Raw genomic sequence first — 17,296 nt, 5'->3', positions numbered from 1 at the left:
CGAGAGAAAAAAGTGGTTCATTTCCACAGTTTTAAATCTGAAGAAATCTGAGCGAAGGACGAATTTCCTACCCTCAAACAAGTCCAACTCATTTCAGAACGGTAATAGGTGAGAAAGAAATTCTTGAATTGTGAGCGTCAGGGGTGTCTGAAGATATTCGGGGACAAGCCTCATGTCTTAACTTTGCTTCGTTAAGGAGATATGACGATTCGAATATGCCTCTCATTACAGAAATCCAGCGGTGATTTTGAACAAGCTCTCCATTCACTTTATATGGAGAGTTTTCTGACCTTGTGTTAGTCTGAGGAGATTTGCAAAAATTCTATAAATCCCACAACAATGATGGTGACATTTTCTGAAAGCCAGCAAAAATACCTACGTTTTGATGTATAATTTGTGGAAGTTGAGTGAAAATTGAGCAAGTAGCAGGAAGTTGTTCGGACATGAAGTGAAAATTGCAAAACCTTCAGTGGCACACTGGAAGCCAAGAGCATAGCAACCATAACAACACATGTATTTTGTGAAAAATCACAATTTTGCAACTCAAAACTTTAAGAGGCATAAAAGTAAAACAGTAAAAGATTTGAAAAAGCTGAATCATACCTGAATAGCCCAATAATTTGTGAACATTTTAAAGTTTGAATGGTTGTTCTAGGTGAAAATATGAGGAAGTAGTTAAGTTTCAAAAACAAGCAAATTTTAGCAGAATTGCTGAAGTTTCCCATTCATTTCAATGGGACAAATTAAAGGAAAAAAGCTTAATATTTTAAAAAGTATAATAGTTAAAAATAGCAAAAGTCATAGCGCACATTAGCAGAAATAGCAGAATAGTTTAAAATTTGAACGGTGAAAATCGGCTGAAAATTGTGGAAGTAGTTAAGTGCCAAAAAGTGTACGGAAGCAACTAGAATAATAATAAAGAATAAAGAGAAACAGGAACTCAATAGTGTGGATGCTTAAGCATCCACACAACTAGCTGCCGCCATTGTTGGAAACTGAGCTGGGCCGCGCTATGAATTCTGGGACACAGCTGCTTCTTCTTCTTCTTCGGGGTTTAACGGCAGCTGGCATCCTTGTACATGCAGTGCTGCCATCTTCTGTTTCAGTCCGTTATTACACTCTTAAATCCTGCTACTTATTCCTGCGTCTTTTGGGATCTTACAAAGCTTCAAACGACGCGTCGACTATTAAATCAGTCGTCGACGATTTTGATAGTCGACGTAATCGTGACTAGTCGACAAATCGTGGCAGCCCTAGTTGGTATTGCATGGAGGATCAAAATCTTCCTGGGATTTTCTGCATTTATAATTCCAGCAATTTTCACAAGATCTCCAACACCATTGGCTGAAACGGAGATCCAAACTGTGACTCCATCTGTTTTACACATGGCTGTAGACACTGCTGTACCTCTCTCCTTACCTTTGTACATATTGAAAAACAAAAACATATTACCAAAAATGTCAAATACGAATTCATCGCTCCATAAGGCCTGTTGCCACTGATTTTATTTTCAGTCTTTGTGTAATTTGGTATACCTCAACCTTTTCTCACCATTTCTCCTCCTACACAGTGGTTTCTTCATAGTCAACCTTCCACTGAGACCATTTCTGATGAAGCTTCATTGAACAATGGTGGCTTATCTCTCTGTTCTTTGACACTTCTTTTTTTGTCCTGCTAGTAACCAAAGTGTCTAAGGACGCTACCAGAGCAGTTGTATACTTTTACACGGACACGAAAGACTGCTTTGCTGTACTTTTCACACGTTCTGGAGGTCGGTCTTATTACTTCACTGGGCTTCATGCACTAAGTGATACAGTCATGTGGCAGCTTAATTCAAAGTTGGTGGTTATAAAAATGTTTTTAACCTATTTTCATATATGGATAAGCTTTCATCGTGGACCCACACATGAAATTTAGCCAGAACAAATAATCTGCTCACCTTCAAGGCCATTCATAACCTCGCTCCTTCTTACCTTTCTGACCTGTTAACCACCACTTGTTCTGCCCGTTCACTTCGTTCTTCTTCTATCCAGCTTACTGTACCTTCCTTCCGCCTCACCACCATGGGAAGCAGAGCTTTCAGCTGCTCTGCTCCCAGGTTGTGGAACTCTGCCCCCAGAAATAAGAAATATTGGTTCTCTCCCCCAGTTTAAATCCCAACTCAAAACTCATCTGTTCAAATCTGCATATTCACTGTGAATCCACTGTTTGTTCATTTTATCTTGTGCTTTTATTTTATTGTTCTTATTCTGCCATTGTTTTACTAAGTGTTTTATCCTATTGTAAAGTGTCCTTGGGTGACTTGAAAGGCGCTCATAAATAAAATGTATTATTATTATAGAACGAATTTAATTTTTAAACGTTTATTTTAACATATTTTTATGGGTTTATAAACTCAAAAGACAAACAGATCTGCAGTGGTTGAAACATTTGGACGTTTTAATCCCGAATTAAGTGAATTAAAGAGCTCCCGATGTTTGATAGCACTGCTTTCTTTAATTATGTGGCATTTGGGATGTGGAATTAACTATTACAACGAGCTAGCTCTCGGTGTGAAGCTGTGATAACACGTGAAGCTGCCTGGTTGTAATTATGGAGGTTAAATGACGTTTGCAGTGAACATAAGTAGTTTGAACTTTTTTTAAAAAATCCCCTCGTATCGCAAACGTCTACGGCTTTAAAGCGAAAGCAAATCAAAAGAGATAAAGCAATACAAAATAAATAAATAACTATTTTTTTTTGTACTGGAGCGTCTCCGTATTCAAACTAAGCCCTGTTTAAATTTCAACAACTGCATTCCTTCTCTTGTCTCCTTCAACAAACAGGAAACACTCGTCCTACAAAAAAATGACTGGCGCCCGATTTTAACCAATGACGTTCCACCACAACCTCCGCTCAGCCAATCGACGTAGAGAAGAAGGGCGGAACGTCCTGTAATGTGATGCAAATTCGACGGTCAAGCTTGTTAGTCCCACCTTTTTGTGTTTCCCGCACCGTCAATCAAAATAGAAAAAAAATCGACCCGAATTCGCCGATCAACACTGGCCCGCCTTTGATAAAATAATCATGTTCGGAGTTTAGTTGATCCGATAATCCCCTGGGTTACTACCACTCACGCTATGACTGGTACGTAAACGTTCAGCACATCGAAGCGTGCAGCTAATCGGTGAGTTTGTGAGAGCTGGAGCCGAGCGAGCTACGTCTTTTTATCTTTAGCTCTGCTGCTAACGAGCTCGATATGGTTAGCTGACTGAGCTAGCTGGCTAGCCACGGAGTTGACAAAGTAAACAGTCGAGCTCGGCCCCCCAAATTTCTTCAGAACCTCCGCTGCAAAGTAGAATTTCGCAGTCGGCTCCTTTTGGGACCGGAGAGTGGGGATGCTTTGCGGGCTTTTCTGGCAGGCAGGAGTTGAAGATTACAGAGTTTTGCTGAGTTTCCCCCTCTCTCCCTGCTAGCGCCAGAGCAGCCTCTGAAACAAGGAGAAATGGCGTCCGCGGACGTGGACAGCAGTCAAAGCGAGTTTCTGCAACCCGGCGGCGCCGCGGAAACACAGGTATCCGACATTTTCTAGCTCGTCTTTCTCGCTCGCTTTCGATTTCTCGGTTGTGTTTTGTTTTGGGAGCATGAAGTTCACAGGTTTTAACATTTTGATGGCATGGGGAGAAAGCCGTACACTTCCTGTGTTCCCCTCAATAACGGCCACCCACTTTACCCCTGTAAAACCCGCCCATAGTGGGTAGGACACTGAAGTCAGTCACTTGGGTCGGCTCGCTGGAAGATAGCCGGTGTACCTTGGGCTCGAAGGATGCAGGGGTGGGATAATGTAGCACGGATAGCGTCCATAATCAAAACAGTAGCTTGGAGTTGTGTTGTAATGGCCACCCATCCCCCACACCCTGCTCTCGGCTGTATCTGAGCCTGCTATCTTCACTCTGTATATGTGTATGTGTGCTGGTAGTGCTCACATCTTTCTTGTGACTTTAAATGCTGCATGATCTACTCCTGCCCGTGCTCCACTTGTTCCTTTCGTGCATCTGCACAGTTTCTGAATCCAAACCTGATTGGTAGACAATAGCCAGACTGTGATCTAATCTGAAGCTGAGAGGAGTCACTGTCTCCCTGTTTGAAGTGTGATCTGTCCCTGTTAATGTGACTTTTGATTGTGCTCCCAGACGACAGATATGTCAGCCATTCAGCTGACGAGCTCAGATCGATGGGAGGTGTTGACTCCCGTATCGGCTGGGAAGGAAGACCAGGGAGTCGTTCACATTCCAAACTCGGGGATTATCACGTCCAACGGGCAGTACGTGCTTCCTATTGGGAGTATTCCCAGCCAGCCCATATATGTTACAGCAACCGGGAGTGAGGCTGCAGCAAATGGAGTGTCGGGCATTCAGTATCAGGTAAAAAAAAAAAGATGAACAAAGAAAAACATATAGATCAGAGCACTCCAGCATAGGTGATCAGCATGCTCAAAGCTGCCCCCCCCCGCTCTGTCTTTCAGGTCATCCCTCAAATCCAAAATGCAGATGGGACAATTGCAGGATTCCCCACGCAGGGTTTGGATGACGGTACGGGGCAGATTCAGCTACTCCAAGATGGCAGCCAGGGCAGCATTGGAATCAGCTGTGCCACGACGGCAACCACAGATCTCTTGACACAGGCGGGGCAGGTTCAGTCGATCCAAGGCGTTTCGCTAGCTGGAGGTTCGGCGTACACGGGCACCATGCCTGTAGGGCTTCCTGGCAACATAACATTCGTCCCTATAAACAGTGTGGATCTGGAGTCGCTGGGGCTGACCGGGGCTCAGACGGTCCCCATCGCAACAGGAGTCACACCTGAAGGCCAGTTGATAATGAGCAGCCAGGCTCTCGACACCCAGAACCAGGACACCGGAGCCAAACAGTCGCTGGTCACTGTGAGTGACCCGAGCGCCAACCAAGAGCTCTACGTGCCAACAACCACTTCCTCTTCCAACTCCGCCCAGCTTCCTGAGACCATCGACGGCACAGGAGTTCTCACCCAGGCGACTGCCGTGTCCGCAGGCGTGTCTGATCTGTCGTCCTCGGAGAACTACAACTCCCACAACCACCTGCAGCAAATCCAGGTCAGCGTGTGTGGCTTTAGCAGCATGTCATGTGAATGTGTGTCATGCCCAATGGTCTCTGGAGACATTTGATTACAATTTAAATTATAAGTGAGCAATTTAATAAAATGAAGCAATCTCAAAAGGAAAAGTTTTTGGTCTGCACTAAAGCCATAAGTGGGGACAATAGGTCCTGGAATATCGTCATTCCTGAAGACTTATTTGTTGCAAGAGTTGACAGATTCCCAGCTTTAGTCATACTGTTGCCAGTTTAATGGGAAGGTTTTGCACAACAACCCCACAACACTTAGAAAACATTTGTTAATGAAAAAGATACTAAAGAAAATCTATAATAATAGTAATAATAATAACCTGTAAAGTAAACACAATTTAATAACTTTGTCGTTACTGGCAACAGAATGTGAAAAATGACACCCAGCCCAAGTAATGAGGGGTTAAGCAGATTCTTCTAATCACCCCAAGGCTAATAATGTCTGTGAGGCACTGCTTTAAGGTGTGCATTTAAAGTTTACAAACTCCTCTTTATGTTTGTTGAAGTTTTTATTGTGACTGATGTGTATCGCAGAACATATTTTGGCCAAGACCACCTGGTGGTTCCTATGGAAACGCACCAAGAACCTGGGCTCGACTGAGGGCTGAAATCATGTTAAAATGATGTAGCTGGCTAAAGTCATTTGATTGCACAATGTCTCTATTATTTCAGCACAGCGTGTCATGCTAGCAGTCAACTAAAGGACTTATGAAACTGTTACTCACAGCTGTCTGAATAATCAACATCCAACTGCAACACAAATGCATTCACAAAAATATTGTGGCCTCAACTCATATTTGGAAATTGTTTTTTAAATCACTGCACACTGACACATACTGATCACACTTTTCCTGTTCTTCCTGCTGATGGTTCCTCTCAGTCTGTTGCTGATGTCCACTTTCTTTTCACTCGAAAAATGCAGTTCTTTGGTTTGTCAGGCAATAAAAATGTAGCTTTGTGTACTTTCATCAGTTCTTCTTTAGATCAGAGCGCTGCAGTGCATCTCACATCTGTCTTTTTACAATTTTGGGGGGATAATTTCTAGTAGATGTGATTGACAAGAAGGCATCTGCACATGATACAAAGCAAAAGGGCCTAAAAGTGCACTGCTGATAATAGGTTTGGTTAATTTTTTTTCATGCACTTGTGTTATTTGGGCCTTTACATAAAGCGGTAATGTGCAGTTTCTCCGCTGCAGAAAGTACTGCATTCAAAAAAAAAAAAAAAAAAAAAAGGGGAAACATATGAATTCTACTTTTTTGGCCCTTGTTTAAAAGTGTAATTTATTCCTGCAGGTGTCATCCTCCAATGCCACCACTATCTCACAGCCCATCTTGCAGCTGTCTGGGGACAGTCAGGCCCAGGTAGCCCAGGTGGCTCAGGGTCAGGACCTGACTGCAGGAGCAGGTCAGACTCTACAGAGCGTGCAGCTGGTCAACCCTGGGACCTTTCTCATCCAGGCCCAAACTGTCACTGCTACTGGACAGATCCAGTGGCAGACCTTCCAGGTAAGTTCAAGGGGCTGTTTTGCTCTTTCAGGTGAGCTTGCTTTGCCATAAGATTCCCAAAAACATCTGTTTTCTCTCTTAGGTTCAGGGTGTCCAGTCACTCCAAGGACTTCAGCTGCCCCAGGGTCAGGGCCAGGCCCAACAGTTGACTTTAGCCCCAGTCCAGACCCTTCCCCTGGGCCAGACAGGCCAGGTCAGCCTGCCCAACCTCCAAACAGTCACAGTTAACTCTATAACACAAACTGGGGTCCAGTACTCGCAGGGAGAGGATGCAAACAGTCCAGCAGGTACGTGGCTGTATGCTTGTGCATATATCACTCCTCATTTCATTCATTTAGTTAATCCCTTACAGTTTCTTAAATCTCCCTCTTTCATTCTGTTTTCCTCTGCTCAGGTATCCAGATAAAGGAAGAGCCAGACTCTGAGGAGTGGCAGCTGAGCGGGGATTCCACGTTGAACCCCAGCGACTTGAACAACCTGCGTGTTCAGATGGGAGACGAGGACATGGAGACGCCGAGCGGGGAGGGCAAAAGGCTCCGCAGAGTCGCCTGCACCTGCCCCAACTGCAAAGAGTCTGGAGGAAGGTGGGCCTCTGAGAACACACACACACACACACACGCCATGGATAACAGGAGGTGTAGGTGCTGAGCTCACCTTTGACCAGCAGAACAAAAAAGGAAACACTAGTAAATGCAAAGTTTGGAAAATGGAAGCACTTCCCTCTTATCTTCACTCTCCCTCGTTTCCACAGGGGTTCAGGTATGGGGAAGAAGAAGCAGCACATCTGCCACATCGCCGGCTGCGGCAAGGTTTACGGGAAGACATCCCACCTCCGAGCTCACCTGCGCTGGCACAGCGGCGAGAGACCCTTCGTCTGCAACTGGATGTTCTGTGGGAAGAGATTCACCAGGAGCGACGAGCTGCAGAGACACAGGAGGACGCACACAGGTGAGATCACCTGTCGACACGCTTTTTGTTTTGAAATTGGGGAAAAAAAAGAAAAGAATAACAACAAAGTAACAGTTTTATGGTCGGAGCTCATGTGGGGATCGCGTTGCCGTTACAATGTTACAGTTACAAAATGTTTTCATGTCTGCTGCTGCTGCTGTCCAGAGCTTTGGTTTGCGATCACGCAATGTTCAGCAAAGACGTGTGAAACACGAAGGGAAAAAAAAGTGAGAAACCGACACTTCACAGCAGATCATCAGCGATATCAGTTTTATTTTAATTGTAGTTGAAATGAATTGAATCAGCTAATAAACACTTGAAATTACATCATTGTTCATCTGAGCAGTTAAGTAGCAGATAATATCAACTCAGCACGAAGCATTTTTATTAAATCATTTTAACGAGGCTGCCGTTGCTGTGATAAAGCCTGAGATGTAGTCGGGGGCTGTGATGACAAACTTATGATGTGTGCTTGTCCTTAATTAATACTTTGGGTTAAACGACAACTAGAGTCAGGCTCTGATTTCTTTAGAAATCTGACCCCATTACTGCGATCACATTTCTATCACAATGATGCAATATGTGACCGTCTGTCATTAATAAATCATTAGATCCATCAACAGTCTTCCAGCAGTATTAATGTAGAGGTGTAGCTGCTCAGTCTTGCTATCTTGGTAAAGCCTTTGGGTTCCTTTTTGGCTTTTATTTTGAAAACCCTCTAAGTCGGTGAGGGAGGAAACCAAAGTTTAGGATCTGATCCCAGATTTTGCATTGAGTCTTGGGTCATATGGTCACCTGATCAACCAGGTGATGTCGTGAATCTGAGTAGATGGTGATGAAGGCTCTTGCTCACGTGACTCCAAGAATCCAGTGGTCACGATGAGTGAGATCCACACTTCCTTTGAGGAGATGGAAGTTCAGTGTAGAATCAGATTAGAGATCTATGGTTTCAACATCACATATTTTTTAAGATGTATGGAAGAGAGGAAAGGTCACATGACCTCGACAAGGGCTGCAAATCAAGTCGCGTTGCAATAAAGTTGCTCTGTAGCATCTTAGTGAGGAAAGGCAACTCATTAACGGCATCCCTATTGTCCAGTGTGCAGCGTCATCATCATGCTGTAGGGATGTTTTTCTTTCTTTTATTTGCTCAAAATCAAGATTCATGTCAACATGCTTTATATTGTGAGGTAAAGGCCCTGAAATGTTATGACTCTAAATTAATGTGATGCTGAAAACTATTTAACAGTTACACTAAGAAGAGGGTTTTGGAAAGGAAATGCTTAAAATGGGGTCCTGAGTAGGCTCGAGGGAGCCGTCCCCACTGCTAAGTGAAGGATCTGATGCTAGAAACAAGCGACAAAGTCTCCAAATGCTCCAGTTCAGTTAGTTGCAGACAAAAATGTGCGTCGCCACTGATGTGTGCTTGTTGGACCCTGCAGGGGAGAAGAAGTTTGTGTGCTCAGAGTGCTCCAAGAGGTTCATGCGGAGCGACCACCTGGCCAAGCACATAAAGACTCACCAGAATAAAAAAGGCGGGGTGCCCCCCTCCACGTCTCCGCCCACCTCCGACGCCATCATCAACACGGACGGAACAACGCTCATCCTCCAGGCCACCAACGCGCACGACCTTGTAGCCAATCAGGAGATCCCCTTGCAGCTGGTCACAGTGGCGCCCAGCGAGGTCATGGAATGAGGGGGTGGGTGGGGGTTGATGTGGTGAGGTGGCTTTTTGAGAACTGGCCTATCAAAAGGGACCTCTTGGGCTTTTCTCTTCCCCTCTTCCCCCCCCTTTTTTTTTTCCTTGTTTTGTTTTTTTTACATATGAATATATACCTAAATGTATATGACAAATATATATATTTTAAGTAAGAGTTATCTTGACTTTATGTTTGTTTTTTGCAGTCTTTTTATAGGCGGGCAAAAAGAAATAACATTAAAATGTGTTTGCTATGTACACACGCTCACACACACACACACACACACACACACACACACACACACACACACGAAAACACACATTAACACTCAAAACACGACATGAATACTCAACACGATGAAATGCCTTATTTTGTATTATACTCTTGTATAAAATGCTGGAGGTGCATGTTGGTTTTTTGTTTGTTTTTAAAGAAAAAGCTTTGCAGATGATGTAACTGTAACGGGGGTAAATGTGTTTGTGAAATCGGACCGAGGGAAAAGGAAGCCGTGGAAACTCTCGGGGAGAGTCGTGACAAATCTGAGCGCCCTGTTTGAAGCGGCGCGGCGTCCACACCGCTGCCTTGATTTGTTCTTTTTGTTTTGTTTTTTTAAAAGTAGTTTTTAAATGTTTTTTGGAAATGTGCTGATTCGCTTTTTTCTTGAGAGTGAAAAAAATCCAGCAGTCTGGTACCACCCCCCTCCCTTCACTGTCGTCGTGCTAAAGGTAACCAGCTGCTCACAGGGGCTTCGCGTTTGGCGTTACAGACTTTAGTAAGACGGCAAATCAGGTTATTTTCCAGCCCAGTCAGGGCAGCGGTGCTGATGTCACGCCGCGCGCTGCTCGACGCAGAGCACGGGCGCAGCTGGCTGGTCAGGTTAAGATGACAGTGCCACCATTAACCGGTTTGAAGTTTGCATTTTTGCCTCAAGGACGAGGGGAGGGGAGGGGGAAACAAATGCAAGCAACTTCTTTCAGCATCTGTTTTCATGAGCACGCCGTCCGCTGTGCTTGTCAACATTTAAAGAAACACCACATCCTTTTTTTTTCCTTTTTGGGGGGGGGGGTTAATTCTTGTTATGTTTCAGTTCTCCACGTCTCTTTGCTGGTCTGGGTGTCGTCTATGTTGAAGCCACACGATGATGGGAATCATAGGTTTTAAAGCGTTCTGGGTTATTTGTTGGCTGCAGGAGGAGTCTGCACACACCAGTGTTGCCATGTGAAGAAAACGGATGCATCAAATCGGCCTCATTAAAGGCAGTTCTACTTTTTTTTTTTTTTTTTTTTTTTTTTTTTTTTTTTTTCCCCCCCCTGCTTCTTTTTGTGTCATCACATTCCAGTTGCACGCCACACGCTGTGGGATTCGTTTTGCAATAACCGCTCTGTTGGTAATTCTGGCCAGATGTCACTCAAGTGAAAAAGCAAAACAATCAATGCCATTGTTTGTGTGTTTTTATTTTTTATTTTAATTGATGTAATCCCTTTGTTCGTCCTCATCTTTGTAGCATTCATTTACATGTATATTATCTTATTTTCACATTGTTCATAGAAGCCATTAGTTAACTGAATTTTGTTGTATCAAAACCTTATTTTAAGTGATTTTTTTTTTTTTTTTTTTTTTTTTAAAGAATTGGTGTAAAAATTGAATGTTACCTTTTTGTAAAACCTTTTTTCAAATGGATCACAATAAAAGTCTGAAACCTTCCAGTAACACGTTTTGTGTGTCGGGGGCAGAAATGGGACGCCCTGCACCAAGAGAGTTACGCTTTAGAGAGTATGCAGATGCTGATGGTTGGTAGAGGTAAGATGACAGTAAACAATGGGGGAAAGGAAGAGACCAGCAGTGATGTGCAACGAGATCACAGTATGAATCGCTGCTCTGGAAAAAGTAGATCTGTAATATTAAACGGCATTGTGGCAGATCCAGATGTTGCCATCAGATCTGTTTTTAAGAAACTCAGCTGTGCATAATGTGAGAACAAGAACCATCACGACATGCTACATGTGTGAGAGGGGTCGTTTCCCAGTCTTATATGCAAAAAAGGTACACTGTTAATATCCATACTGTCTTCATTACACTTCTAGCTGTGACATAATCACAGTGGAAACTTTAGTCTCACAGTAAATGCACCTAAGAGATAAATTTGATAATCCTAGGTGTTTTTCAGAAAGGCTGGTTTCTCATGTGGATTCAGATTGGTGCAAGGAAGTGACATCACTACTTTGTCATCCAGGAACTACCTACACAGTCTAGCCATTGGCCTGCATAATCAGTCTGATGATGCCATCCTGGTAACGCCAGCGCAGCCTGTGGAGGTCTGTGTGACTGAAGGATATGAATCCCCCAGATCACCACTGACCCACTGCCAAACCTGTCATGCTGGATGATGTTGGAAGCAGTGAAACATTTGCCCAGCTTCTCCACACTCTTTCAGGCTCAGAGTGAATCTGCTCTCCACATGGGAGAACGGAGTCCCAGCGTCAGACCGGCCAGTTCTGGTGTTCTGTCAAGCTGCGCAGTGCTGGGGTGAAAAGGTCCCACAAAGGGACGTCAGGCCCTCACACCACCCTCGTGGACTGATTCAGACAGCCTGCACATGAATACCTTGCTGGAGGTCATGTTGTAGGGCTCTGGCTACTCTCCCGTTCCTCCTTGCAGCTCCTCCACAGTCTTGAGGCTGTGCTGGGAGACACAGCAAAGCTTCTTTTGACAGCAAGCATGGGCTGCAGGTACTGCCTCATGCTGCCAGATGTGACAAGGACACTAGGCAAAAACCAAAACTAGAGAAAAAGCAGTCACGAGGGCTACAGGGGCAGTCTGGTTGTTGCCTCTGATGTCACTGTGATTTGCACCAGAGCAGGTGATCTGGACTCACAGTGGTTCATGCTTCCTACCAGGACAGAATGATATCCCTGAAGTTTAACGGACTTGCTGTTATCATGTGATCCAATGTTTCCTTTTTCAGCAGTGTACTTATCTGGCTGCTAACTAGCTTTCTCACCAGGATTAGGAGAATCTGCATAGGACGTAAATAGTTAAAGCAGAATATTGTTCAAGTAATCACATGTAAACAAAAATACACTGGACCACCCATTAATCGGAGTTTATTTAACAAAAATATCTGACAGCCGAAACAAGATGAAGATGACAAATCCATCAATGTTACCAAAGAACAGAAATCACTTTTGCTTTAAGCCAAATTTTTAAGGCTCCTCTTCCCTTTAGAGTATAACTTTGATCAGCTTCTGACTTTATGCTGCAACATCTGTACCTGAGAGTCACAGTGACAACAATCCTACTGATTTTGATGTTCATTTTCAGGTCAAACACCTGTGGGTGAGAGTTTACAGTGCTTCTCCTTGTTTTCTTTAAAATCACAGCCTTCACGTGAACTTGTATCTTTATGCAATCCAGAGAAAAACCAAACAGCTTCAAATGAGCGAATGCAAAGTGTTCCCAGCACCAGATGTTTGACATACAGCAAATAAACACCAAAATGAACCAGCAATACCATTCTCTGAAGTCCTCCTCCCTTTGTGCTTCTACAAAAGCCAGAACCAGAATCCCAATCAGTGCAAACAGACTGACATCAACTACAGGGAGAAAAAAAATGCACGATTCGCTTCACAAAACACATCCTCACAGTTTGCACCCACACAGTCACCGAAACCTATAAAAACAAAAAACTGGACATTGTTTCAACCAGTCGGTCAGTCTGTCAGCAGTCCCCGAGGCAGGAGAGGAGCGTCGTTCTGAAGCAGACTCTTTAAACAGAGTCCAGTTCAGCGCCTCATCGTAGCGAGCGCCTCACAGCTCCGTGTGAGCATCTGGCAGAGGACAGAGGAGAGAGACGTTAGTCTGAGTGATTAATGCGGAAAGCTGCGCGTATCGGTTTCTGCGAGCGAGGCGCACCTGTGTCCTGCTGCTTCGCCATGTGGTTCGCTCTGTCTTGGATTCTGGCCTGCAGGCGTTTGATCTCCTGGTCGTAGTCGGTCCACTCTGCCACGATCCTCACCGCAGCCTGCAGCTTGGGCTCTTTGGTCATCGGGTTGTTGCACTGATATTGGGAAAATGAGAAAAAAGACAAAACAGCTCATATCATGGGTCACATAATGTGGTTTGGTACAAAAACAGGATGCAGCATCAAAACTGATTTATGTCCACCTATAAAACGACTATTTAAAACCTTCATGGCAAGGCTGAGATGGTTTGGACATGTGCAGAGGAGGGATAGTGAATATTCTGGGCAAAAGATATTAAATATAAAACTGCCAGGCAGGAGGAAAAGAGAAAGCTTCATGAATGTAGAGGAGGACAGGCAGAGAGTTTGTGTGACCGAGGAGGATGCTAGGGACAGGGTGAGATGGAAGCAGATGATCTGCTGTGGTGGAAGAAGAAGGTGGTCTTATTTTTAATGTGAACTCATTCTTAAGCCTGCCTGCCCTCTAGTGGCTGTAAGGATACATGTGAATCTTTAGAAAACTGCCATCAATCCTCTGTAACTCTGACAAACTGTACAGAAAACAGTTAAATAAAAAGAAGCATTCTTTACCAGATCTATTGTTTTGGCGCTCTTCTTGGAGCTGTCATCACACCAGGTCTCACACCACAGCCACTCCTGAGGTAGAGACTTTATGGGCACCTGGTGGATCATGTTGTTTGGAAGATCCTGGAAAAAAATCAAATCATATAAACAAACAAACTAGTGAGAAAAAGTGCAGAGCTTAACTAAAAGCAGAGAAGGGAAAACTATTGTTAGGAAGGTTGAACCATCATGTACAAACAAGCATTAGAAGCAGCATCTGCTTCCCCTGTGTACTTTCACAGTTGGCTGTCTTTATGTTTTCTTTCAGCTGCGTAGTAATCAAGTTGCAATCACAGACTACAGTTTGTCCTGTCGCTGTGCTCAAGGACATCAGAGCCTGAAATGTAAAAGCTGCTGAACAATGCCGCAATCATAAAACCAGCGATGCGCTGTCGTGAAATCAGAAGCAGAGCAGAACATGACGAGTAAACACGAGCGGCGACAAGGAACAGACGCACGCTAACGCGAGGCTGCTCTAAAGTCTTCACTGAAAAACTGGAGAAGAGTGTTCAATCAATCTAAAAACATATGGCTGTTTTACATAAAACACGTGGCTCTGATGTCACGTGTACATAAAAACACGAATGCAGACAGTGAGTGAAGAGAGCGTCAGACCTGGTCGAGGTTGGAAAGGCTGTTGGGGTCTTGGCTGAGCCCCTGGTACTGTCCTCTGAGTCGATCTCCTGCAGCTATTTTCCTGAACTTCTTCAGATCGACGACGTACAGCGCGCTGCAAACGATGGTAACACGTGAAAGTTGCAGGAAAGCATGTTTGCAGATAGTTGATGTTAAATGCTGCTGAAACTTGATTGCGACACTGGAGCTGAGCGATCAGCGTCTACCTGATGTGGTATTTGCGTCCAGCGAGGTGGCTCGCCCAGTATCCGGACTTCCAGAAGCGGTATCCGTCCATCTCCCTGCGGCTCTCGCAGAATGGAGTGTATCCGTACGGAGCTCCCTCCAGGTCGAAGTCACGCAGCTCCTTCAGGTCTGTGCGCACGATCTGAAGCAGAGGAGGAGGTGTGAACAGCTTAGCTGGCACAAAACAGTAAAAATAAAAAGTAGAGAACATATCTCACATAAAAAAAAGGAAAAAAAAAAAAAGGAGTCTAGGAACTCATGTGGAACAAAACTGAGTGTGCACTTCCAAACTTTTCTATAAAACTACTTCCAAACCTTTTAGTACTTCATGGCAGTCATGAGGAATATTATATTGAACAGGTTCTCTGAAGCTGACAGTTTCCTCCTTTACTGAATAGTAAAAGAACAAATATTTGGACAGATGCAGGATGAGTGACTGTGTTTGCACAGCTACATGTGAGCAAACCTGGTCAGCATCCACGAACAGGATCTTGTCGACGGCCAGAGGGAACAGCACGTCCAGGAAGAGGATCTTATAGCCCCAGATGATCCTCTGCTTCTCCGTCTGCTGGTGTAACCAGCGGGGCCACTTATACTGGACCAGCTCGTACTGGAAGCCGTATTCCTTTGCCATGTGGGGGATAAACTCCTGAAAGATGGTGACACACAGGAACAGAGCTGTCAGCATGTGCACACCTCATAATTTTCCCCTTTGACAATATGGGGCCATAAATAATTCATAAACAGGCTGACAGCTGACCGACAACTGACCCCTGACAGATTTAATGAAAATGGACTCAAATATCGAAAATGCAAAATTAAATAAACACAATGTAAGACCAACCCCCCCCCCCAAAAAAAACAAAACAAGACGGTAACTTCAACAGACAGCAAATCTGGCCTTGCTATGCTGCTCTATGAGGTCGTAGAAGGACACAAACTGCTCCCAGCCAATTGGCAAAGAGCAGGCTATGTGATGGCTAGAGACATTATTGCACGGACCAATCAGTAATGGCCTAAAGCATTTCAAACTTCACTGTTCTTCTGGACTTCAGAAAACTCTTACATCTGTAACACTGAAACTAAGAGTGGTAAGCTAAGTGAAACGCAGTCATTCTGTGGTTGAATAGTTGCTCTAAATGTTGAGTTTTGTGTTGTTTACGTAGGATTTCTAGAAATTAGTGAAATATGTGGCATGACAGATGATTTTGTAGGACAGCAGAAATCAAAAGTAAAGTGAATGCCACATGTTTGTATAAAATTGTGCAGTAATCTACTGAGGAACGAAACTCATTCATAGAAATTTTCAAGTGAAATAAGTATGATTACACTCAGTTTTAGCAGATTTTATTATTCTTAAATTGTTTATATATATTGATGTTTATTTTTAACTAAATCTTATTTATGGTAACTGATAGGTTTGTAGCTTGAACCTATCCGCTGGAACGTTGAGGACAATATAATTACACTGCAAAGCAAGACACCAGTAGGCAAAGTTCTTCATGTTTCTCGTGCACGGGAGAGACCGGACAAAGCGCCGTTCCTTCGCCTGACCCCAGTTGCTCTCGTCCGTTCTCCCGTACCACTGTTCTTTTATTGAGGTTACATGAATATGCATCGGTTCATTAACATATGACGTCTACATACACACAAAGAGTACCTTGCCTGTGTATGTGGGTGGGTGTGTGTGTGTGTGTGTGTGTGTGTGTGTGAGATCCAGATGTGACCCTGTGAAGACTCCCCAAAGCTGGTGCCAGGAGTCTAGCGGTCCATCTGAACAAAAGGCTCTTATACTTAAACAGATATACGTGTGCTTGCTATACCATAAATCAATAAGAAAAGATACGACCTCTCCTAGGAGGTGTGATCTACGCTGGAACACTCTGTAGAGGGAGTGAACGCACTCCCCCTTCATGCTACACAGAGCTGTTACAGACCTCCTAGGATGAGACATTCTTTCAATCTACAAATGATTATACACCTCTAAGCATATATGGTTAAATATTTCTAAGCATAAATGACAATCAACAATACAAATCTAACAGTAACAGTGATCTACCAATTTAATATTTGTGATGTATTTAATTTTCACTGACTTACTTTTTGTTGAATTCACATTTATTATGACAATATGTTTTCTACACTTTGCTGTTACTGTTTTTGGCTCAATATTGACTTAAAAATAATCTCTTTTCCTATTGCAGCCGTCTGCTTGGTTCTTTTATTGAAAGAAGGCTGTTGTTGTGCCGTGCTACAGAAATAGCACAAGCTGCTCGATTCAGTGTTTATGAATGGGCTTAAATCTTTGAAGACTAGTATAAATGTTTGGTGCAGTCACATCAAAGCCACATTAGATAGATCAGACACAGAAGTGTAATTCACATTTCAAACCGTCTACGGGTGAAATAACCGCTGGCGATGCCCAATGCCCGGGACCTGACAAACTTTCTAAGCTTCCGGGCGAGCAATTGAAGCAACAACCAATGAGAGAGCAGGATACCGCTGACTGACACATGACCCGACAACCAGAGCCTGGAACTTCCACAAGGGATCAGC

General features: G+C 43.9%; 2 protein-coding genes across 5 annotated transcripts in view; one reads left to right on the top strand and one right to left on the bottom strand.

The window, feature by feature from the left end:
- Positions 1–2,914: 2,914 nt before the first annotated feature.
- On the top strand, positions 2,915–10,997 carry LOC146686311 (transcription factor Sp3-like). 3 transcript variants are annotated; one of them, XM_085442551.1, is made up of 9 exons: positions 2,915–3,126; positions 3,456–3,553; positions 4,173–4,403; positions 4,505–5,107; positions 6,434–6,646; positions 6,729–6,933; positions 7,041–7,230; positions 7,398–7,594; positions 9,037–10,997. In XM_085442551.1, exons 1-9 carry the CDS (start codon positions 3,120–3,122, stop codon positions 9,288–9,290), a joined length of 1,998 nt encoding a protein of 665 aa, XP_085298677.1. In that variant the 5' UTR covers positions 2,915–3,119; the 3' UTR covers positions 9,291–10,997. The 3 variants fall into 3 exon arrangements, with proteins under 3 accessions (XP_085298677.1, XP_085298678.1, XP_085298679.1); XM_085442552.1 differs by having other exon boundaries at positions 2,915–3,166; XM_085442553.1 differs by lacking the exon at positions 3,456–3,553.
- Positions 10,998–12,382: 1,385 nt separating this feature from the next.
- The window catches only part of uggt1 (UDP-glucose glycoprotein glucosyltransferase 1), a 31,797-nt gene continuing 26,883 nt past the window's right edge, over positions 12,383–17,296 (bottom strand). For both annotated transcript variants that reach the window (XM_085442549.1, XM_085442550.1), the window contains 6 exons: positions 15,207–15,389; positions 14,722–14,882; positions 14,495–14,609; positions 13,847–13,963; positions 13,207–13,351; positions 12,383–13,121 (listed from right to left, as the gene is read on the bottom strand). In XM_085442549.1, the coding sequence (XP_085298675.1) occupies positions 13,102–13,121; positions 13,207–13,351; positions 13,847–13,963; positions 14,495–14,609; positions 14,722–14,882; positions 15,207–15,389 (741 nt within the window). In that variant the 3' untranslated portion in view covers positions 12,383–13,101. The remainder of the gene's footprint in view (positions 13,122–13,206; positions 13,352–13,846; positions 13,964–14,494; positions 14,610–14,721; positions 14,883–15,206; positions 15,390–17,296) is intronic.

This window comes from Copadichromis virginalis, linkage group LG19 (genome assembly GCF_057382275.1).
Source record: "Copadichromis virginalis isolate Kocher_CV1m ecotype Utaka linkage group LG19, C_Virginalis_male_GT1.1, whole genome shotgun sequence".
NCBI classification, from domain to species: Eukaryota; Metazoa; Chordata; class Actinopteri; order Cichliformes; family Cichlidae; genus Copadichromis; species Copadichromis virginalis.
The sequence above is the reverse complement of the archived record's forward strand: the minus strand, read 5'-3'. Positions and strand labels throughout refer to the sequence as shown.

What these genes read in the sequence shown, in the direction of transcription:
- LOC146686311 (XM_085442551.1), top strand. An exon ending in GCGGCGCCGCGGAAACACAG is followed by an intron (nt 3,554 to 4,172) that starts GTATCCGACATT and finishes TTGTGCTCCCAG; the next exon opens with ACGACAGATATGTCAGCCAT. An exon ending in TGCAAAGAGTCTGGAGGAAG is followed by an intron (nt 7,231 to 7,397) that starts GTGGGCCTCTGA and finishes TCGTTTCCACAG; the next exon opens with GGGTTCAGGTATGGGGAAGA.